The 24,520-nt window shown below is 48.4% G+C and overlaps 1 protein-coding gene across 8 annotated transcripts in view; it reads right to left on the reverse strand.

Annotated features, from left to right (window-relative positions):
- Window positions 1-24,520, reverse strand: part of Ppcdc (phosphopantothenoylcysteine decarboxylase) — a 54,126-nt gene that overhangs the window by 25,597 nt on the left and 4,009 nt on the right. For 2 of the 8 annotated variants that reach the window (XM_013354580.1, XM_005369448.3), the window contains exons 3-7: window positions 22,769-22,928; window positions 7,258-7,353; window positions 6,276-6,404; window positions 1,515-1,683; window positions 364-1,116 (exon numbers count right to left, since the gene is read on the reverse strand). In XM_013354580.1, coding sequence (XP_013210034.1) covers window positions 1,031-1,116; window positions 1,515-1,683; window positions 6,276-6,404; window positions 7,258-7,353; window positions 22,769-22,903 — 615 coding nt within the window. In that variant the 5' untranslated portion in view covers window positions 22,904-22,928 and the 3' untranslated portion in view covers window positions 364-1,030. Of the gene's footprint in view, window positions 1-363; window positions 1,117-1,514; window positions 1,684-6,275; window positions 6,405-7,257; window positions 7,354-22,768; window positions 22,929-24,520 lie in introns of those variants that run through there. The other 6 variants (XM_026777237.1, XM_026777238.1, XM_026777240.1 and 3 more) reach the window with 5 other exon arrangements.

The raw sequence follows: 24,520 nt of genomic DNA on the forward strand, positions 1-24,520 counted from the left end.
GGGTATATGAGACAATGTACCCCCTGTGGGTATATGAGACAATGTACCCCCTGTGGGTATATGAGACAATGTACCCCTGTGGGTATATGAGACAACATACTTTTCACATACACCTCACTTGATCCTGTCAACTGTTCCACTGTGAAAGAATGACCACATGGATGGGAAAGTGAGGACCAGTCAAGGCCCACAGCTGGTCCACAGCTGGTCACCTGAACCCAGGCTGCACTTCAGGAGCTCTGACCTTGCATAGGGATGTGGGAGTGTTAGTCATTGGCGAACCCAGAACCTTCTCTGGCCTCACTTGGCCATGTCCTTGACCTCTGAGGCCATAGACAGGATGTAAAGAAGGACAGGGTCTCCTAAGGTCACTTTTCTTTATTTCCCAGAACCGTCCCTGCTCCGACTCCCAGTACAGTCTGTGGGAAATGTGAAGAGTCTTGCCACCTCACAGACTTCCTGACTCTGTGTGACACTGGGGCACCAAAGAATGGAAGCTTCCAAGGCCTGATCAGGAGCCTGCTGTGCCAGGGATCTTGAGCAATGGTGTTTTTTCCTGTTGCTTTTGTTTTGAAATAGGCTGTCACACTCACGGGCCTGGCTCACTCTGTAGCCCAAGCCAACTTCAAAGCTGTGGCAATCCTGCCTCAGCCTTCTGAGTATTAAGATTATAGACATGAGCCACCATGTCCAGCGTCAGCCATCGTGTTCCTGAAAGCATTTCCAAGCAGGAGGTCCTCAATCATTCGATTATTCTTCCAGTAGTAAGATGAATGCCCAGCTTCAGCTTTCTGGGCCTATCCCAGGAAGACACGGGAGGGCCTCAGGAAAGCAGGCATCTTTGGAAGAAGGTAGGACCTGGGTCTGTAGTTCTGTTTAACTTGGAGAAGGTCGGTCCCCAGGGAGCTCTGAGAAGGTGCACGCCAGCCCCTCCTCGTGAACACAGGCTCTTCATGCTGTGGTGATTTCCCTCTTCAGCAGCTCAGGCTGAATTCACTGGGTGCGCGGACACCAGGACAGAAACCCCAGTTCAACTCTGCTGGATGCCCCCGCGCTGGAGGAGTACTTCTTTCACTTTCCCCACAATGGTCTCCACCTCGGCCATGGCTCCTAGACCTGGAAGCAAAGTTCATCTGTGCCTGTGGCTGCCACTCAGATCTCCCCTGTGCACTTCACCCACATCCTAGGCCTGGGAAGCCCAAGCCCAGCTCTGTGAGCTAGATCCACCATACCACTTCCCAGTTATCCCAGGACAGGCCCTGGGGTCACTCCGACAGCAGTGCTGTTCTACAATGAGGAACTCTACCAACACTCCACACATCCGTCTCCTCCAGTCTAATGAACCTGAGAAACAAGAATTAGCACTCTGTCCATTGCCAGATGAGAGCTGAGCTCAAAAAATGGTTCTATCCAAGGTCACAAGGGCCAGAGAACCACTGAACCATAGAACCTAAAGGTGACCCCAAAGCAGGGCCCCTTCTATAGCTCTGGGCTGAGTATGGCAAGAAACCCACCTTGGTCTCCACACACCAGCTTCTTGCTCACACAGGGAATCTCCACATAGCCGAAGGCCTTGAGCTGGCCCACCTGCTGTGTGGTGAGAGGGTGCTCCCACATGGCGGTGTTCATGGCGGGGCAGAAGAGTAGAGGCTTGCTGAGGTCCCAGGCCCGGATGACACAGGTCTGTGAAGAAGAGGGGAATGCTCTGCCTACCACCCTTCCTCAGTACCCTGAGTCCCCTACTGTCCTCCAGCCTCAGTCAGCAAAACAGCTGTTGACTAGGGATGGCTGGGTGTCACACACCTACACAGATCTGTTCTTGCATCCCTAAGCGGGGAGGAGCTGTCTCTTTAGTCCACATCATCTCCCTTCAGGCTCTGGCATAGTCCTGGACACAGGAGAGACTTCAGCACCCACAATGCCCCCGATACCTCCAACAGATCTCCACTCAGTATGCAATCTCCTTGCCCACCAGTCTAAGCCTTTACCCAAGCTCACAACTGCAGGGCTGGGAAGCAATCCTAGGGGCAGGAGGCTAGCTTCACTATTCACCGGAAGGCCAGGGACCAGATTGTTCGTGCTCTCCTCAACAACAGCTCTACTTCTAGGTCAAATAGACCCTGAGAATGAAAACATCCAACACGTGGTACCTTTTCTCACCCAATATCTCAAGAATCCTTTCTGTAACCCTATAAGGAAAGTCCTGTCCCTGTTCACAGATGAGCAAGCTGCAACTCCCTGACTGATAAACAGTTGCCCAAGGTTACATTTAGGTACAAACAAGATCCGGGGCAAGAACTCATTGGACTGGGCAGTCTCCCCACCTCCCAAAGCTAGACCATACCAAGGTCACACAGGAGACAAGTTGTAAAAGGGCTTAATTAAGATCCTCCCTCCCTGTCTTTCCCCCTTCCCTCCCTCTCTCCTTCCCTCCTTCTCTATCTCCCCCCAACCCTCCCTCCCTATTTAACTCAGCGTCTTTCGGTTGTGAATTTTGAAGTCATACAAGCTTGAAATCAATGAATGCTGGGTATAGGGGCATATGTTTATACTCCCAGCCCTCTGCAGGCTGAGGCAAGAGAATCTCAAGTTCAGGGACAGCCTGAAGCCTGGAATATATACCAGGACCCTGTCTGTCTGTTTGTCGTCTATCTGTCTGTCTTCTTTTTTTTTTTTTTTTAAGAAAGAGCTGCCAGGCAGTGGTGGCGCACACCTTTAATCCCAGCACTTGGAGGCAGAGACAGGCGGATATCTGAGTTCCAGGCCAGTCTGATCTGCAGAGTGGGTTCCAGGACAGCCAGGGTTACACAGAGAAACTCTTTTTGAGAGGAAGGGAAGGAGGGAAGGAGAGAGGGAGGGAGGAAAGAAGGAAGGAAGCTGAGCATGGTGACACACTCCTTTAATCCTAGCCCTAGGGAGACGGAGGCATGCTGATCCCTCTGAGTTTGAAGCCAGCCTGGTCTATACAGCAAGTTCCAGGCCAGAAAGGCTAGAGAAACCCTGTCTAAATAAATAAATATAAAGCTAAAACAGAATGTGAATGCTTTTGATGGCTATGCAGTATTGGCAGTGATGTTTTGAGGCAGAGCCTCGTGTAGTTCAGGTTGGCCTCTGAACTGGCTAGTAACAGATGACCTTGAACTCTTGGTCTCCTGTTTTCCTAGGTGGTGGAATTAGAGGTGGGTACCCCAGATCCTAGCAGAAGTGTGAAAGCTTTCAAAGTTCTTAGTTGAGGGCCTAGCGCTAAGTTTTGGCTCTACAACAAAGGCACAGGCTCAGGAGGTTAGGGACCACCTTCCAAAGAAATAGCTCCTGTGCTCCCACTACATCAGGCACCTCCTCCTGAAAGCTCCTGGGGAGACAGTAGTTGTGACACCCCTCCCCAGAAATAAAGTCCTTTGGGGAAAGAAGGAGGGAGCAGAGAACAATGCAACATACAGACCAGACCAGTGCCTGTCCCTCAGTGCCGTTACCCTCTCCTGGGACAAAAAAAAAAATAGCCTCAGAATCTGGCTGCTTGCGTCATCCCAGACACCAGAGTTGGTTTCCCACCAACTGCTCTCAATACGACAACCTGGCTATGAGTGGACAATTCTAGTCACACTTCCTCTTGGCTCTGTGCCACCTGCAGCTTCTGTAAACCCAGAGGAGGCCCTTGATGGTGTCAGGGTAGGGATGGGACTGGGCTGGGTTCTAAGCACTCTCAAAGTAGAGCACACCACCCACAGCCAGAACCCTGACCTCCTCTGACAGGACTGCTTCCCCAGTGTCTGACAGGGAGCTCAGCGCGTCCTGGACAAACCACAGCTCCTCTAAAGCAACTAGCGTACGAAGGGAGAGGAGGACACTGGTTCCCACAGCCGTGGCTGGCACCGCACTCAGTGCCTCAGCCTTGCTCCTGGGAACCTGTTCAGGAAGGCAGAAGGCTGGATCCTAGTCAAGAGACTTGCACTGAGCCAGACTGTCAAGTCTGGGAATCACCTCCTCTTTCTGGATCTGACAGTTTAGCAAAGAAGAGGCCAGAGCAGAGAGAGAGAGAAAGAGAGACAGACAGACAGACAGACAGACAGACAGCCATGCCTAGGCTGAGGGCCCAGAGAGCAGGACTGCAGAATGACGTTAACGGGAAGCTGCTCTCCAGCACCTTTCCAATGGAGACAGGCGATTTGGAAAGAGGAAGCAGGCTGAGCTTCCTTTCAGGATTCTAAGATACCCACTGAGCAGAAGGTAGCCCCACAACCAAGGATGCTTACAGTTCAAACCGTAACACCAGACATTGTCTGAAACATCTGTGTTCAGGTGAAGCTGTTTGAGGAGAATGGTTAGTTTAGGGACATGCTCCACTGTTCAGTCAATCCCGAAGAAGAGAACCTCAAAGATAGGGAGTAGGAGCCAGGCCCTCACTTAGGAAGGGAAAGAAAGATGATCAGGATTTCAAGGCCAGTGGGCTATGTGAGATTATATTTGTTTTATATGTGTGTGGGTATTTTGACTTGCATGTATGTTTGTACATTACACGTGTGCCTGCTGACCATGAAGGCCAAAAGAAGGTCTCAGATTGTTACAGACAGTTGTGAATCACCATGTGGGTGCTGGGAATCAAATCTGGATCCTCTGGAAGAGCATCTAGTTCTCTAGTTCTCTTAACCACTGAATCGTCTCTCCAGCTCAGCTACCGGCTATATTTGAAAAAAAAAAAAAAAAGCTTGGCATATAATAACAATAATGCTAACAACAACAACAAAAAGGAGGGGAGACCTGAGTTTTCAGAGGGTAGGAAGAGCCCTAAGAGAGCTGGCTGGGGTTCAGCTCTGAGGTTGATGTGTTCTACCACATCAGCTGCTGCTAACCTGCCAATGAAAGCCCAGGGATTTGCGGTACATGGCCGAGCAACCTGCTGCCCAGTCCCAGTCCTTCTGGGCAGCAAGGACCTACTGTACCCAGCTCTGCTTCTCTGTCTACCCAGACTGCTCCCGGCCACAGCATCAGCGTGGTGTTCCTCCCATCCTATGTTCTTAAGTCACCAGCAGCTTCCCGGAAGAGGAGCTGAAAAGCTCCTAATAAGCAGACAGGGGCTGAGTAAACGTGAGGTTTCACACTCAATACACAAGCATTCTGCCACTGAGCTACGTCTCCAGCCCTCTTTTCACTTTCTACTTAGAGAGTTGTTCTGAAGCCCACACAGGCCTTGAATTTTTGATCTTCCTGCCTCAGCCTCTCAAACTGCCACGACTACACAGGCTTATGGCACCAGGCCCAGATGAGAGGACATTAATTTCATATGTGACCTTCTAAAGCTCCTGATGTATCTCCAATATTCCCTTCTTCACCATTTTCAACTCTAAAAACAAGCTGAGTGTAGTAATACACACCTATAATCCCAGTATTCAGAAGGCAGAGGACTGCCAAAAGTTTGAGACAAGTCTGCATTCTCTCTCACACATGCACACACACACAAATAAATTCAAACAAAAATACTTATGAAAAATTACTTCCCACCACATACAAGCAGTATTAGTAAATGCCTACTTAATGCCCAACACCAAGCACACTCCACAAACTAATGGGGTCTTTTAAGACTATAGCAGTCAACATGGAGTACTCCTCCTGCCTACATGGGTGATCACAAGTCTTTCTCAGACCAAGTGCTCCCTGTGTCCTCAGTATAAACTCCCAGAACATGGGAGGTGAAAGGTCAAGAAATGGAGGGAGGAGTTGACCATAAGACCTCAGGATGGTCACGTAAAGAAAGGCAGATGCTTTCAAAGGGAGCGGCTCCCAAGAAGTCTCACGGCATAAGCCAACCTGGCAATCGCTTCTCACCTTTTTTTCCTGTTTCTTTCCAAGCTTTCTCTGATAGACGTGAGAATTGGGTTTTAGATTTGGGGCTCAAATGACTCTAGAGAAATAAGCATGTGAGATGCATGAGGAAGCAGACACTCTTAGTAGAGTATACAGTGTTTCTAGACTCTGGGGGGAAGGCAGAACAGATGGAAACCAATGGAGGTGCATGCAGAGGGCAGCCTATGGTGAGGGAAGATGGGAGAGCAGGGGCTGACCACTGAGGGCAGGGGAGAGGTGGACAGCCCCAGACAGCACTGGCAAAGTCAGATGATCCATCGGACCCAGCCCTGCAGCCTCTGTGCTAAAGGCCCAGGGCAGGGGCTGCTCAACAGACCTGCACCCAATAATAACAGATTTAATTCTGTAGTGAGATCTGCCACTCAGCAAACTGGGAGCAAGGCTGGGGAGGAAAGACACTGGGAGTCACTCACAAGTAAGTTGTCACAGATGCCACTGGCCACCTTCCCCAGAGTGTTGGCATCAAGGGGAGCCACCAGCATGAGGTCAGCCCACCTTCGCAGGTCAATGTGGAGAACTGGGTCAGAGCGGCGCTTCCACATCTGCCAAAAGAAAGCAATGGGGGCCATCAACCCAGTCACTCTCAGTGTGTGTGTGGGGAGGGGATGATGGCCAAATAGGCCAGGTACAGTAAGTAGAGAAACCCAAGGAAACCACCTAGCTCTCCCTCAAAGTTTTCCACTGTCCCCTCTCACAGTCAAGCTGGCAAGCATTGGCCATGGAACCAGCAATTTGACAGAAACCAGGCCTGAGGAAACAAACGCTCCTTGTCTCTCTGAGCTTATTCCCTTTATGGTTTGGTTTTCAAGAGTACTGACATCTGGCAGGGAACTCCTGGCCTGTCTGCTTGAGGCGGATGCTTGGGTTGTCCAAGCCAGTAGGGCTCTGGGGCGATGAGAAATGAAGGGGGAGGGGAGGACGGGAGGGCAAGCCAGCCAGAAATGTTCAAGGCTGGGAATGTTTTAAAATGCCTGGCAGGGTAGCCCTATGAGGCCCACACTGTGCGCCTGGCAAATCAGCTGGTGCCCACCCCTCTGCAGGAGGGCAGAGGCATGGCCAGCGGCCGTGGGAAGTGAAACACTCTGGATAGCCTTGACGCTGAGAGCCACATGGACAAGGGTGGTGGGAACAGAGCTCCTCTGTGGTTTCATCAGCCCAGATAAGTACAAGGACACTCAACCCCAGGCACTGGGCCAAAGCTGAGCTCGGCCTGAGGAAGGCGGGACTACAGGCCTCCCGCAGGCCAGAAACCAGACAGATGTTTTCCTCATTGCCTCTACCCAGATGGCCCTGACCACTGACTTGAGCCCAGACTGTGCTCCAGCAGCCAGGACATAGGCTGGAAGGAAGATAGCTCTGTTCTCCTGAAAGAAAAGCAATGGGCCCAACACTGACCTCCCATTCGTCAGCATCACTGTAGAGGGTGACAGGAACATCCTGGGGGCTATAGAAATGTTTGGCTCTCTCAGTGGTTACCACTGTGACTTCCAGCTGTCACCAAGAAAGTGGAGGGAAGGGAGAAGAGAAAGAAAAAAAGTTACTAGAGTCACAGGCATAGAGGCCACAAGAGGTCGAGTGCAGGCGGATGCTCTCCTTAGCCTGGTGGTGAACAAGACTTCCCCTTAGCAATGAACTTCATGTTTACACAGCTACTTCCGCTGTCACTCAAAGGTCAGGCCCTGCCAGGTGTACACATTTCACTTCCCTATTTAAGGGGCTGCTGAGATATGAGTCACCAACTGCCTCAAGTATATAAAGCCGCAGCCACTGCCACTCAGGCAGTAGGGGCCGGAGGCAGATGATGGGAGAATACTCAAGCCTACCACAGGCAGGAGAGATCAACCAAGGAGACACAGACCAAGCCCGATGCCAACAGCTTGCTTGCTGCAGGCAAGGCACTGACAGCTGGTGTGTGCGTGCTATGTCAGCATCCACGCTCCAGTGAGAGCACAGTCCCCTCACCTACTTCAGGAACAAGGCCTGGTGTGGGAAAGGGCCTCAGGTTACAGACAGGTTCTGGGAAAATAAAGTCTGTGCCCTCCTGTGGGGGAGTGTGGGTGTGTCTTCACCTTGTCAATTACTGGGAATGCACTGACACAAACAAAGAGGACGTTTCACTGGGTGAGGAAGGGAGTGGAAAGTCACACCTTAGGAGAAGCCAGAGTCAGGAAGACGGCTAGGACAGGGTGACAGAAAGCATCACTGACAACCAGGGCTTTGTGCAAAGGCCACATTGTCTGACCAGAGTCAGCCATGACGCCTGGACAGGGTTATAAGCAGTTTCACCCAATGTACAAATGGAAGATTTCACACAGGAAACTCAGTTTCCTGCCTGCCATAGAAATACTGAAAGCAGCTGGGCGGTGGTGGCGCACGCCTTTAATCCCAGCACTCGGGAGGCAGAGGCAGACGGATTTCTGAGTTCGAGACCAGCCTGGTCTACAAGAGCTAGTTCCAGGACAGGCTCCAAAACCAAAGAGAAACCCTGTCTCGAAAAACCAAAAAAAAACAAAAAACAAAAACAAAAAAAACAACAAATACTGAAAGCTCCAACGCCGCTGGATCCACATCCCTGCTTGATAAGAACTTGGTGATGGGGCTCAAGGCTGCCTCTGCACACAATCTAGTCCCCACTCCTTTCCATCACACAGGGCAGGGGGCACCCACCATACTGTGTACAACTCTAGAGAACAAAACTGGAGTCAAAAGCTGACATCTCGGAGGGAAAACTGAGTAGTAGCTGCAGGTCTTGGGTTCCAAGAATTACTGACCTGTCCATTCTGTCTCACTTCTCCTACCAATCATCCCTAGCCCCACAAAAAACCTCAGGGATATCTTCAGATATACCTTAAAGCAAATCATCACTGAGCATCGAAGGCCTCTCTAAGACACCCAGGAACAGGCTTGCCAGTTCTAGGCAATGGCAAATAAGCAGGACTGCCTGTCTCGCCACAGAAAGCAGCCATGGATACAGTCCAGATCCACCAAGGCAGGGAGAGCCTGTGCTAAGGGTCTTCAGGACACAAGATAATGAGGTCAAGTGTGGGCTTAATTAGTTACACAGGAGAAGAATGATAACGAACTCAATCATGCATAACTTCCCAACCAGGAGAAGAAAATGCAGTCTACAGAATAAAGGACAGAAAAGGAAAAGCAGCAAAGAGAAGACGTAATAGGTAGAAAGTACTAAATAAAACAACAGAAATGGCCGCCTGTGGGGACACGTGCCTGCATTCTCAGCACTCAAAAGGGAAAGGCAAGAGGAATATGAGTTCAAGGTCAGCCTGGGCTACGTAGTAGTGAGACTCTATGAAGGGCTGGGATGTAGCTCAGTTGGTAGAGCACTTGTCTAACTGGCACCAAGTCCTAAGTTTGATCCCCACATGGCATAAAGCCACGCATGGTAGCACACATCTATAATCCTCCACTCAGGAGGTGGAGACAGAAGATCAGAAATTCAAGGCACTTTGGGCAATAATGACATAGAGTTCAAGGCCGTCCCAGGATACACAAGGCTGTATCTAGTAAATAAAAAGGAGGGGGAGAGGATTAGGGCATAAGCTCAGTAGTAGAGGCTCTGGTTCAATTTCTAACACTGGAAAAATACAGATGCCAGAATTAATTCTAAATGTGATAAACATAAATATATAATAGCCTACACTTCTGATCAAAATACACATTTTCTGGGCTGGCAGGATGGCTCCGCAGGTAAAGGCACTTGCCACTACACCTAGAGTTCAGTCCCTGGAATCTGATGTAGGAAAAGAGAACTGACTCCCTCAAGCTGCCACATACCTGCAGTGCATGCACACACACGACAAATAAACAAAAATGTAAAAATAAATCACATTCGTATTCAGACTGGGTGCAGTGGTACATGCCCATAAGCCCAGCTCTTCGGATGCCCAAGGCAGAAGGCTAAGAAGCCCCTTTGGGAACCTAGTCTCAAAGGATAGAAAAGGGCTAGCAGTGTAGCTTAGTGGCAGGGTTTGCCTAGCATGTGGGAGCCCTTTGTTTGATAGCCAATACTGCAAATAAAATAATAATAAAATAAGCTTTCAGCCAAGTAAATTAAATTAAACTCTCAAAAACAGAGGAGGGAAATGACAGCCATTAAGACTTGTCAACACACTTACGGAAAATTAAAGTGGAAGGAAACATTAGCAGATGAGATTAGAAGACCAAATACCAAGAGCCCACAACACCACTGAAAACAAGCCCACCAGAGGAGAGGAGGGGGACAGCTTGGGGAACAGAGGAGCAGGGTACCTTGGAGGACAGGCAAGAGGCAGAGCTGAATTCAGGGCTGTTCCACCCTGTACAGGGCAGTTAAAGACTCCCAGCTTCCATCCCAACCCAGCAACCAGACATTAACAGCCAGGTGAGCTGTCAAACAGAGTGCACCCACAGAATGCTCAGACACTGGAAGGCTCTAACTGAGCCCTCACACTGTGTCTACAGGCAGGAGACCTGGGAGGGCTTTTCTGGAAAACCCAAGTGACCCTGGGACTACTAGGGGGTTGCGGGGAAGGAAATTTTGAGGTATTAAATTCTGAGGACCCTCGATAGAATCATTCGCTCCCAGCTGAGTGCTGGCAATGGAGAGAAGTTTCCACCCAGATTTTCACAGCCAAATAGGTGCAGTCATTTGACGAAAACCCTCCAGGTCAGAGAACAAGATTAAACAACTGAACAGAAAACAGAAACTCACAGACAACGAGGGAGAAAGCTAGAGCTGAGGGGGGCACCCGAGAAACAAGAACATAGTGCTATTTTCTTTCTGCTTATGTCTATGTTTTGTCTGTGTGTATATCCATGGCATGTGCATGCAGTGCCTTCAAACGCTAGAAAAGAGCGTCAGACACGCTAGACTGGAAATACAGACAGCTGTGAGCCACCATGTGGGTGCTGAGAATTGAAACCAGGTCCTCTGCAAGAGCAGACACTGTCTTAACTGATGAGCTATCAGTGCTATTTTTTTAAAAGGACTATTCAGGGAATAGAAAGAACTCTAGCAAATTTAAATGATAGTGAAATACAACTTCAGTGCAGCCGAGCATGGCAGCTCACATCTTCAACTCAGCATTTGGGCAATATGATCTCTGAGAGACCAAGTTCCTGTCCAGTGTACATAGTGAGACTGTCTCAGGAGTCAAGAAGTAAATTTTACAATTTTTTTAATTCAATGCAAAGCTAGAAATGGTGGTATATACTTGAACAAAAATATAAAACTATGAAAACAATCAGAAGGCCAATCCAGGGGGACTAAGTCTGACCAATAATTTCCACAAGAAAATAACAGAAAAAAAAACAAACAGATAAAAAGCCTGTTTAGTTAAGTTAGGTGTGGCAGCAATGCCCAGAACCTCAGCACTTGGAAAGCTGAGGAGGAACAAGAGTTTGAGGCTAGCTTGTGGCACAGTGAGACACTGTCTCAAAAAGGGGGGAGGGAGGGAAGAAGGAAGGAGGGAAACAGGAGCAGACGCAGGAGGAAAAAAGAAAATGAGTGTTCTCAGAAAGCTGAGGCAGGAGGATCATGAGTTCCTGAGATACAGAAAGACCCTGTCTCAAAAGCAAATGAACAAAAACAAACCAAGCCCCAGGTGGCTCACTTTACAGCCACGATTCCCACGAATGGATACAGGGTTTGCAATCAGCAGAAACTCACGAAGTCCTCATCCATGCTACTACTAAGGCCACATCCAGGCTTGTAATCCCTCAGGATTTTCTGTAAATCCCCGCACCTACCACAGTTGGCTCATTGCTTGCTTGCTTGGACTATGACAGCTCCAAAAATCTTAATCCTGCTGCTCCTCATGGCTACTCTCAGCCTGTACCACCATCAGTAGCCCCCAAAGACACTGATAAGGACAAGAGACCTTCCACAAGGCCCACACACTTGGGGAAGGGAAGGAGGGAAGAGAGTCAAGAATGTACCCTTCTTTTTTGTGTGTGACACAAGGTTGACCCAGGCTGGCCTTGAACTCCCTATGTAGCCAAAGATGAACTCGAATTTCTAATCCTCCTGCATGTTGGGATTATAGTTGTGCCATCACACACATCTTCTGTGGTTCTTAGGATCGACAAAGGCCTTTGAGCAGGTATATCCCCAACAAGAATGGCTTCTCTCACTGGTTATAAACAGCCTGACACCGTCTCCAGGTGGCTGAGGAAGATATCCATTACAGAGCTCATGTAGGGCTAGGAAATACAGCCAGTGATAGAGAGCTTACCTGGCACGTGTGAGGTCCTAGATTCTAATCTTAGGTCAAAACAAAACAAAAAACCACAAACACCTAAACACAAAAATACTGTCTCAAATCTCGAATCTAAGATACAACTAAAGGGCTGAAGGGAGGGTTTGCTGCTCTGGCAGAGCACCTGGGTTTGGCTCCCAGCGTACTCTTGGCAGCTCACAATATCACAACTATCTGCAAATTCAGTTTCACAGGATCCAGTGTCTTCTGGCCTCTGCAGGTACATGCACACACTAAGACATGAATAAAATCGATACTGTCATGCCTTTTCCCAGTGAGCACTGAAGAACTCCACTTTTTCTTTCTTTATTTTCTGTGAGACAGTGTCTCACTGTGTGGTCCTGGCTGGCCTGGAGTTCAGGCACGCACCACCTGTCATGTTTTAAGACAAGATTTCGTGCAGCCCAGACTAGCCTCAAACTTACACAATGTGGTAAGGGGCTTTTAGCTTTCAGCTCTAAGAGCTTCCCACCTATCCTCAACACTGAGTTTTCTTTCTCTACTCTAGGAAAGCTGCTTCTTGAAGCTCTAAGGACTCCACTGTAATACCCATGCCTCTTGCCAGCTCTAAGGAAAACTACTTAGGGCTAGCTCAGACACATTCCCAAATTGGTACTGTCCTTGTTCAGAGGGTTCTCTGGCTCTTCACTTCCTTTCCTCTCTGCATGCCATAAAGTATCTCAGAGTCATTATGGTGCCTCTGCACATGCCCACCACCTCCTGAGGATATCTCCACTCAGACATCCTTTAGGCCTCCTACCCTAAGCAAAAACTTTGCTTGAGATCTTTCCTCAAGATTTTGCATTCTAACTACACTTCCAAGGTATACAGCCCCACTGCTAGGGAGCCTCCTGGGGCAGTGCATTCACCTAAGGAGTGATGTGAAGAACATATGACGGGAAGGTCCTTCCTTATGCCCTTCCCCAAGTCTAGTGCTACTGGGCAAGCCCAGGCTGGTTCTAAAGGGATGGTACTTGATCTGGCTCATCAATCCTGTGGTTTTGTTAGTTCATCTTCATTCACTTAGCCAAACGGTCATGAGAGCAAAGGGCTGGGTAGGTTCTGGATCAGCACTCTAGCATGTGTACAAACGCGCACACACACACACACACACACACACACACACACACACACACACACACCAGAGGGAGGGAGAGGGAGGAAGAGATAATTCATTCATTCATTCATTCATGCACATCAGGCAACAAACGCCAAGGAGTTCTGGCAGTGGAGAAAATGCCCTAAGGAAAGAGGCCCCCAGTGCTTTCTCTGAAGAGCCTGTGGGTCCTAGAGGAACAAAGCTGGGCATTAAGGTCTTTTCCTCCACACTGCATAACTCCTGAGAGGCAGCTCTATGCTTGGTCCCCTAGAGATCACTCTTAAGATTAGGTTTTGTATTGAGTATTTTTTTTTTTTTTGGTTTTTCGAGACAGGGTTTCTCTGTGGTTTTGGAGCCTGTCCTGGAACTAGCTCTTGTAGACCAGGCTGGTCTCGAACTCACAGAGATCCGCCTGCCTCTGCCTCCCGAGTGGTGGGATTACAGGCGTGCGCCACCACCGCCCGGCTGTATTGAATATTTTTAACCTGTACTTCTTTGTGTGATGTGACTGAAGTCTGGCCAGACGTGATTGCATAAGCTGGCTGCATTTTGTCTAGCATTTATAGAGATTCCTTCCTAAAACCAGTTCACAAGTCTGGTTTCCTTTTCTCTGCTGATTCTGGAATCTGGGGATCCTAGAGAATTGCGGGGCATGGGTAATAGAAACCGAGTTTGCAGTGATACCTAACCTCTGCTTCAGGCCCCTGGTCTAGTCCAGGTTATGACAGCAATCAAAGAAATCTGTGCAGAAATACTTCCCAGTCACAGTGTGAGAGAAATCCCACAGTCAGAGTCTCTATCCCTGTGCTCTACTAGAAGCCAGTAACATGACCATCCCTAGTTACGACAACCAAAATCTGTCTCTGGACATTGTTCAATGTTCCCTAGAGACACAACTGCTCTAACGGAGAGCCACAAACCTACATTACACAATAAGAACTCACAGCAATAGTGGAAATGCCTTACCAGTCCTGTCTAGTGTGGTCACCACCAGTTATTGGTGGCCACTGAGTACTTGAGATCTCTGCGCAGGCAGAGATGAGTGGGTATTTCTAGCTATATGTGATGATGTCCCCACAGGAACCAAGGACTTTAATGAGAAAATGCCTGCTGAAGGAGCTACTTTTCGGCTGCTGTGGTAAAACCGCTATGACCAAGGCAACTTAGAGGAGGAAGGGTTTATTTGGGCCTATGTTTTCAGAAGAATAAGAGGGCATCACCATTACTGTGGGGAAGAGTAGCAGCAGGCTGGCAGGCAACTGGAATAGCAAACTGAGAGCTCACATCTTAAGTCACAAGCAGGCAGCAGGGGGAGCAAACAGAGAAGGATGTGAATCTTTGAATTCTTAAAGCCAAACTCTAGTGACACAGTTCCTCCAGCAAGACTTCCTACACTGGCTGAACAGCCCCACCAACAGATACTTTAATGCCCGAGAATATGGGAACAGTCCACTCCAACAACATCTGTCATGTACTTCCCTGGGATGACGACAACACATCAGAGTTTTAGCGTTGGGCCTCTTGGTTGGCACATGCAGTAAAGGACCCTGACACTGGGTCAATCGGTATTGACCCGGCATGTTCTAAATCTATGCCTATGGTCTGGTGGTCAGACAAGCTGGCACTACCCCAGGGATAAGAGTGGCAGATATACTTGAGGAAAAAGGACTCTTGATGTCCAGAACAGTAGTTGGCACACAGGAGACAGGGTTATGGAGGAGAAGAGGTGGCCCTCATGAACAAAGCATGCTCATCTCTCACAAGGAGAGAGGCCTCACCAAGTATTTACTGAGCTTACCATACAAAGGCCACGGTGGCCAAAGCCCTCATTGCAGCTTAGCTGAGCAAGGAGGTGCAGCGTATGCAATTCTGACAGGCAGAGGCTAGTTCACAACTTCCTGAGTTCAAGTAGAGAAAACCCATGGTTGAGATCTGAGCTCCCCAAGTTCACTCATGACAGGAATCAGGAAACTAGTCTTTTCTGGCACCTTACTCACTAAGAGATCTCGGGCAGGGTAAGATCCTCTCTGACATGGCTTCTGAGGGGGTCTTCCAGCCCACTGGGACAACCCAGTCCTTTGATGGCCCTTTTCTTTTACCCAGGAAGCTCTGAGGCAAACAGTCTCTTGCTTGCCTATTTCACAGTCGTATCTGCTGGCCCCGCAACACCAATCCTGCTGTGCCCTTCTCCAAGACAGGAAAACTGCTAAAGATCAAACCACATCTGTATGGGTTTTCCCTATCAAAGAAGGGTCTCAGAATACAGGACACTCTGCCTAAGCCCAGAGGTGGCTGCCACCCATGCCCATGGAGTTCACTCCCTAGAACTGTCGGTGAGAAGCCTGCAAGTAGAGGAAGTAGGGGCCAGCCAAGCTAGCTGAGGCACAAATATAGGTCTCAGAGTTTCCATACCAAGACCACAGGTGGCTGCCACCTGGAAATTAACTAGAAAGAAGGAAGAACCCAAGCCAAGCCTGGTTTCTCCTACTCACCTCTCCTTGACGAACACTAAAAAAAAGCAGAGCTTCACGGCACAATCCTGCAATTCAAGCCATCAATGCCATTCTGAGCTACACAGCAAGAATCTGCCTCAATAAATACATAGATTTATAAATAAATCTAAATTTATAAAGCATAGGCCGGGCGATGGTGGCGCATGCCTTTAATCCCAGCACTCGGGAGGCAGAGGCAGGCGTATCTCTGTGAGTTCGAGACCAGCCTGGTCTACAGAGCTAGTGCCAGGACAGGCTCCAAAGCCAAAAAAATCCAAAAAAAAAAAAACCAAATTTATAAAGCATAGGGCCAATGGGCCAAGGCTGATGACTTGAGTTTAATTCCTAGGACCGTCATTATAAAAGTAAAGAATCAACTCCTGCGAGTTGTCAACAGGCTTGCACATAGACACTGTGGCACATGCACACTAGCACATATATGCACACACACACACACACACACACACACACACACAAATAAATTAAGATTTCTCAAAAATTTAAAAGGAAGAACAAAAAGAATATTCCATAATATACCCCACCTACCTCAACCTTCACTGTCTTAAAGAATACAAGTATATACACAGGTTAGTAAAAAAAGTCTAACTGAATGATACAAAATGAAGCCCATCTCCCTCCATGAGTACCTCCAAAGAGAAACCTGCAGGCAGTCTTAGAGATAAAACAGAGGCACCATATGACATTTATTCAGAGTCAACAAATGTTTTCTAGAATGGGCTGGGAACTCTGAACATTGTCCCAACTGACAAGCTCAGAGGCAGCCATAGGCTTGCACAGGTCGGTGTACCCAATTATGAAAATAATACATGAAATGTCATAGATCTCAATTCAAATTCCCGTCATTTAAAACTTGTTTTATTTATTAGGGGTGTGGGTATGCCTTGGTATATATGTGTGGTCAGAGGACTTTTCGGGGTTGATTCTTTCCTTCCATCTTTATAGGAGGACTGAACTCAAGGGTATCATCTTGTGTTGTTGGGCCATCTCACCTGGCCTGTCACTTTTTAAATTTTTGTTTTCTTTTTCTTTTTTTTTTAAGCAGGGTTTTTCTGTGTAGCCCTGACTGTCCTGGAACTCTTTGGAACTCTTTCTGTATGCCTGGCTGGCCTCGAACTTGGAGACTCACCACCTGCCTCTGTCTCCTGAGTGTTATAGGAGCTGCGGGCTACGTTCCTGGCTTCCGGCCACCCGCATAGCTAGCTTTATACCCGAAATAATTACACGGAAACTGTATTCTTTTAAACACTGCTTGGCTCATTAGTTTTAACCTCTTATTGGCTAGCTCTTACATATTGATCTAACCCATTTCTAATATTCTGTGTAGCACCACGAGCTGGCTTACCAGGAAAGATCTTAGCCTGGCTTACCAGGAAAGATCTTAGCCTGCGTCTGTCTGGAGTGGGAGAATCATGGCGACTGCCTGACTTGGCTTCTTTCTCCCAGCATTCTGTTCTGTCTACTCCACCTACCTAATTTTCTGTCCTATCAGGTCAAGCAGTTTTCTTTATTAGTTAACCAATGAAAGCAACAGATAAGATACAAGACCCACCTCCATCACCTGAGCGCTAGGATTAAAGGCATGTGCCACCACCACCCAGCTAAATATTTATTTTTAAAGTTTTAATTGTTGGAGCTGGAGAGATGGCTCAGTGGCTGCTCTTCCAGAGGCCCTAGGTTCAATTCCCAGCAACAACATGGTGGCTCACAGCCATCTACAATGGGATCTGATGCCCTCTTCTGACCAGCAGGCCATACATGCAGATGGAACATTCATATACATAAAATAAATAAACCATTTTTTAAGTTTTAATTGGTGTGTGTGTGTGTGTGTGTGTGTGTGTGTGTGTGTGTGTGAATCTCTGGGGATTCACAGAGGTCTGATCTGATCCCCAGGAGCTGGAGTTAGTTTCCCAACAAGGAAACAAACTCAGGTGCTCTAGAAGAGCAGTATACACTCTTAACCACTGAGCCATTGCTAGTCCCAAAGACATGAGGAGAATGACCACCAAACCAAATCATCATGACAAAATTAAAGCAACAACTATTAAAGCAAGCTTTTTTTTTTTTCATGTACATGGGCAGCCTCCCTCTAAGGCAGGGTTTAAGATGTTAGAATTAGATGTGAGGAAGGCAAGGCTTTTGTAGCTCAGGGGTAGGGAGTTTCCAATGGGGGATTTGGTGGGCAAAACAGGTGGGGTTACGGGAGCAGAACATCATAACATGTTAGTCGTAACGACCTGAAACAAAGGTATGGTTGCAGGTGGCTCTAATAACAGGTAGTCATAATAAGGTAGTCATAACAATCCTTTTGGAACAAAGGTAGGGTTGCAAGACAACTGCTTATTAACTTTTTGAGACAAAGGCATGATTTCTGTTCCTGGAACAGGCTGTATATAGAACCACTTAAGGTTACAGGCGGGCCATAGCCCAATCCTGTTCTGCTCCTCCCATCTTTGGGATGCCCCACACTAGTAAGAAGGGATCACTTCATTGCTCACATCCACTTGAGTAACCCTCTGAGAGGCTGCACCATGAGTACACTAGACTCTGTACTGCTAGACTCAGGGTCTGTTTCCAATTCATCAACAATGCTATAACGAGCATCCTTGTATATCAGTGAACTTTTGCAACCACAGGATTTAATTCTAGGAGTGAAATAAAGGCTAGGAACATTTAAATTTTTCTGTATTTCGACAAACTAATTGGAAAAGCAGAATCAACTTCATACGGCCGCCCATCCTCATCTTCAGCCCTGGGTGTCCTGATGGAAATGCTAGAAACTTACCTTTCTGTAAACCCAAAGGCTACCAACTCCCTCCCTCTGTCCTCAGTCCTGCTGCCACCTGCCCTGAAAAGTAACTCTGATGCTGTCTTCTCTTCCCGGTTCAGGCCACACTTGCCCACAAGGTGTAAACACTGAGTTGACAACCTGGATGAAAATGCTGTCCCCATATATAATAGTTATGGAGTTACAAAACATCCTCCTAGATGGCCTTTGGGTCCTAATCCCTTCTGCTTTTGCGTCTAGAATCTTCCAATGCAAGAGTTAAAAAGACCCCAGAACAGACCTCCTGCAAGCCTGCCTTCTCTCCACTGCATGGATAAAATGATGAAGGCTAAGAAAGAAGACAAAGACAGCAAGCAGCAGAGTCCCGGGGTGAGGAAACCTCTATGCCTCTTCCCTCGTATTTTTTTTTTCCTTTTGAGACAGGGTCTTACATAGGCCAGACTGGCCTCAAACTGGACATGTAGCTGAGGAAGATCATGAACTTCTGGTCTTCCTGCCTCTGTGCTAGGGTTACAGGCTTGCACCACCACTCTTGGTTTACGTGGTGCTGGAGATCGCAATCCCAAAACTCTCTGCATGCTAGGCATCCACCTGCGCTACCATTTCTAAACCTTATTTTATTATTATTTTTTTTTGAGGCAGGGTCTCCTGCAGCTGAAGACAATTCCTGTTCCTCCTGCCCCCACCTCCCAAGTACTCAGACTAAAGGTGTGTGCTACCAGGTCTGGCTCAGCCTCTCCTCCCACTCCCTGCTGTCTTATCCTGGCTTCACAAAAAGGCGCCTGGGCTTTGCTGGTGACTCCTCTCAATTGCTTATGCAAGTCCACCACTTATGGCTGCTTACTCCACTTGCCAAAGCCCTCACATCTCTCTGACCTGCTGTGGGGTGACGGCACAGCCTCCAGGCCAGCGGCTCTCCCAGGACATCTGTGTATGCCTGCATGCCAGGGATGTATGCAGAATGTCCCAGCCACCTGCAACCCGTATATTCAGATGCTTACTGTCTATTCACAAGCTGGTTGTCCTCAAGAGAACCGGAGACAGCATTCTTCACATGAGTGATCAACCCAGCAAAGAGCTGAGGGGGCTGCTCCAAGGGACCTGGACTTCGCTGTAAAGGGGCACTGGGAAGCTCAGTACCCCAGGGAAGAAACTGGACAAAGGAGTGCTGAGAAGGGAGGAAAGTAGCCACCACACAAACTAGGGTCTACCCCTGGTTACCAATACCTCACAAAGCCCCATGGGCAAAGCTAACTTTAGCCAGCTGCCAACCTTCAGGATGAGGACATAGGGACCCTCACATACAAAAAGGGGCTGTAGTTTCAAGGGCTTTTCCCATGTTGGTGTCTCAACAACCTCAATACCTCAAGCCATTTGATGGCCCAAAGGCTGTGACATAGCGCAGAGGAGGGGTGCCAGACAGGAAGCACACACTGTTAAGTGCTTCCACGTGCCAAGCCCTGAGCCAAGTTGCTGTCACTGTGTCATCTGCCTTCCCCCTCCACACCTGGGGGATAGGCAGGAGGACTCATCCCTACTTGGAACAAGAAAGGCAGGCTCTGAGTCAAGTCAGTGACGGGGAGGCCTCCACAGTTGGTGCCCTCTGGCTGCCTCAGTTGGCCAGAGAAAGAGCGGCCAAGGCCTGCTCCAGACATAGCCTGTCCTCCCTCCCAAGAGCCCAGGCTAAAAAAGCCTGGGGTGGGTGGAGCCACCACCCAGCAGGCAGCCCTTTCCTCACACCCCCACATTGTGTGGGCTGGGAGGAAGTGGTGGAGTTGCCATTCCCTTGTGCTCTGAGGCTGCCCATCTGTTTCCTGGGATAGGACTCCCTACCCCCATCCTCCTACCCGGAAACTCACTTGCTCTAGGGCTATGGGAAAAGGAACTATTCTGAGTCCCTCTCTCCCCAGGGGGTGGTGACTGCGTCAGAACCCCTTCCCAGGCCTCCTGCTCTCCAGGCTCTTGCTAATCAGCTCCTACCAAAAGCTCTGGGCTCATGAGGCAGAGGGCGGCCATGAGATTCTCCCTATTCCTGACTGTGGCATGGTTGGCATCTTCTTCACTTATTTCAGCCTGGGGGAGAGAGGAGGTGACATTCTGGGTAGAAGTTAGTAGAAAGTAAAGAAACAAGCCTTTCCAGTCCTCCCCACCCACAAGGCCCCACAACTGTCATTTGTGTGAGAGGAGCTCCCTCTGCTGGACATGCAAGACACAGCCACTAAGTGGCCCCACTTCAGGGCCTATGCAGACACAAGGAAAATGAATCTCTCCATGTCTTAACAATGTGTGCCCCACAAAACTAGTGTTGGATGAACACAAGCAGTGCCAGAGTAGTCTGTAGCCCTATGTCAAATGAGTTTAAAGAAGAATAAAGCCACCAGGTTGGGACCGACAGAAGGTGTGTGAGCAAGGGTTTGCAGACTTGGTGACAAGAAGGGCAGTTACAGGCAAGGGCCAACCCAAAGCAATGGGCATTAGGTGGAACACAGGAACAGCAGAAGGCTGCATGGACCCACAGGGGATTCTAGTGGAGAGAGCCGCCCACCTGCTGCAGCTGACAGTACTTCAGTCTTTGAATCTCTGCTCCTGAATATTAATATATAAAACTAATCAAAACTGGCCAAGAACTGAGGGAGAAAAATCTCCCGCTCTATCACACTATCTCTGAGCACCAGAGGGAACAAGGTTCAAAATAAGAAGTTCGGGCAATGAACGTCCCCTGAGACTTTCTGCATTTGATGGACAAGCAGCGCATCTGACATAATGGAGAGCAAAGCCCAGGAGTTCAGGGAGGAATGAAAATGGGAGCAACATAGAAGAGAAAGTGGGAAGTACATTTGAACACATTGGCACAGGAGACCACTTCCTAAATATAACCCCAGAAGCACAGACACTGAGAGAAACAATAAATAGGACCTTCTGTAAAGCAAAGGACAGTCAATAAGACAAAATGGCAGCCTACAGAATGGAAAAAGATCATCAACCCCACATCAGACAAAGGGCTGATCTCTAAAATATACAAAGAACTAAAGAAACTGATCATCAAAAGAACAAATAATCCAATTTTTAAAAAAGGGGTATAGACCTAAACAGAGAACTCTCAACAGAGGAATCTAAAATGGCTGAAAGACACTTAAGGAAATGTTCAACATCCTTAGTTATCAGAGAAATGCAAATCAAAACAACTCTGAGATTCCACCTTACACTTGTAAGAATGGCCAAGATCAAAAATTCTGATGACAACTTATGCTGGAGAGTTTGTGGGGAAAAGGGAACACTTCTGCATTGCTGGTGGGAGTGCAAACTGGTACAGCCACTTTGGAAATCAGTGCAGCCATTTCTCAGAAAATTAGGAAACAACCTTCCTCAAGACCCAGCAATACCACTTTTGGGTATACATCCAAAGGATGCTCAATCATACCACAAGGACATGTGCTCAACTATGTTCACAGCAGCAAACTTTGTCATAGCCAGAACCTGGAAACAACCTAAAAGCCCCTCAACGGAAGAATGGATAAGAAAAATGTGATCCATTACACAATGGATCACTACACAGCGGAAAAAAAATAATGACATCCTGAAATTTGAGGGCAAATGGATGGGTCTAAAAACATCATATTGAGTGAGGTGACCCTGACCTAGAAAGACAAATATATGTAATCACTCATAAATGGTTTTTAGACATAAAGCAAAGAAAAACCAGCCTATAGTCCATAACCCCAGAGAACCTAGACAATAATGAGGACCCTAAGAGATCTAATGATCTAATCTACATGGGAAGTAGACAAAGACAGTATCTCTTGAGTAAATTGGGAGCATGGGGATCATAGGAGAGGGTAAGAGGAGAAGGGAGAGGAAGGGAGGGGAGAGGAGAAAAATATATAGCTCAATAAAAAAAAAAACAATTTAAAAAAGAAAATGGGAGCAGGGAGCAGGGCGTGCGGAAACTCTCTGCCCTTCTCCAGAGCACTCTCCTTCCACAGGACTTCACGACTCCTCAGGGTCAGTATATGGGATCCGAACTCTCCACTCACTCCCTTTCGCTCTCTTCTCATGCTCTGCCCCCCCCTCCCCCGCTATCTCATTTAATCTACCTTCTGCTTACCTTGTACATGCCCAGCTCCTGTGTGTCCCACCCCCAGCACACCCCAGGGCTAGGAAAAGAACATCCCTGCAGCAGTGCGTTGGCTCAGGAGCACTGACTCCCTAGCGCCAGAAGCTACTACACCTGCCTTGAGAAGATACTCACCCCAGGAATGTCCAAAAGCTTTGACACCAGGAGAGGCAGCTTCAGGGCAGCAACGCTTCCAGTGACCCCCACAAGAACATGGAACTTTCTCTCCATTGGGGGTATGGCAGCTGGGCATGGGGCCCTTGGTTCCATGTGGCATCTGGTGGCTTTCTGGAAGCTAGAAAGCCCAGGTTTAGAATCTAAAACAGACTAAAGGGCTTCCTTTCCGTTCACAGTCATATAACATGCAGCTTGTGCTATGCCCTAGACGATCTCCCAGCTTCTGGGAGAAAAGTGTGTGATGATCAAGTCAGGCCTCCTCTCCATACAATGCTGTATGCGCTATACCTGTGCCATGGCTGCCAGTGACTGTGCCAGAGATTATGTCACATAAAGATGCCATTCTGGCTGATTCCTGAAGGACAAGCATTTTCTCAGACAGAAAGAAATTACTTCAGAAGGATTAACCCTGCCAAGTGAAGAGGTCTGAAGGAGAACAGAGGGTCTGGAAAGAAGGTATAGGTTAAGAGAGAAGCTGAAGACTCATGAGGGGGTTAGGAAGGGCCAAACAGGCTGCATGATCAGATCTGGGCCAGAATGTCAAGGGTGGTGAGAACCTGGTGCTTTGCTATGAGAAAGACGGCAGTGGAGCTGGCAATGTGAGGAGGGAACCGTGGCTAGTGGTGGAGAGTGGGGAGTTACTACAGTGGGCCTGGCAGGCTGCTGAAGGGGCTGGAAAGAGGATGAGGTCCAAAGACGCTGGTGAGTGGAACCATAGGCAAGAAGGGTGTTTCTGCAGCCAAGAGACTTGTTCTGGAATCCTGTCCCATATTTGTGGACCAGGCTAAGCAACAACCTGCAGATTGATTTCTACGAGCCAAACACAAGGCAGCAGACCACTCCGCGGAAGCAGCTGGCTGGGCTCCTCCTCTGGCAGGTGCTTGTGATGCTGGGCTGCTGCGCACACTGAAGCCTGTGCTCTGGCGGCTGGCCCAGCACACCTCACTCCATCAGCCACCGCCACTGAGGGCTGACTCTGGGCAGAGATGGGTGGAGGGCAGCTGCCTTTAGAGACTCTGGGGATGTGCTGGAGCGTTTCTAGAGTGATCCTATCCAATGATTTCTCACTCGATTTATACATCAGTTTCCTTCGCCTCTCCCCTACCAACAATTTCCCAAAATATGAGCAGATGAATCACCAACCACCACTCCCCTCACTTTAATCTTCAGTATCTGCTGAATGAATTACATGCAGAACCTGCCCTGTGAAGCAGGATTCTTAGGTCCTGCCCAAGGTTGCACTCCTGATCCAGCGTATGGCCTTGGATCAGAATCATCCCCTCCTCAAAACTGTTTATATAGGGCTAGGGACAGCTGATTTCTGAAGTGTTCTCCAGTACAACCTGAGTAAATGCAAAAGACAGAGATAACTGGCTCTTTTTATGAGACAGAAAACCCTAGAAGATGTTCTCCAAAAGGGCAAGATCGGCATGGAAGGAGAACCTAGCAGCTCCAGCTCCCTCTATGCCTGGATACCCACAGGCACCTCTCTGTTTGGCATTTGCCTATAACATTCAGGCATATACCCTAAGAGCTGAGGTACTCTTCTCAAAGGGATTAAACACAGACTGGTTCCCTGGGTACAATTCCTACCCCTAAAGTTCAACCTGCCAGCATTTTTAAAGATTTGCATTATTGAGCCGGGCGGTGGTGGCGCACGCCTTTAATCCCAGCACTTGGGAGGCAGAGGCAGGTGGATCTCTGTGAGTT

This window comes from Microtus ochrogaster, unplaced genomic scaffold (genome assembly GCF_000317375.1).
Source record: "Microtus ochrogaster isolate Prairie Vole_2 unplaced genomic scaffold, MicOch1.0 UNK49, whole genome shotgun sequence".
Classification (NCBI taxonomy): Eukaryota; Metazoa; Chordata; class Mammalia; order Rodentia; family Cricetidae; genus Microtus; species Microtus ochrogaster.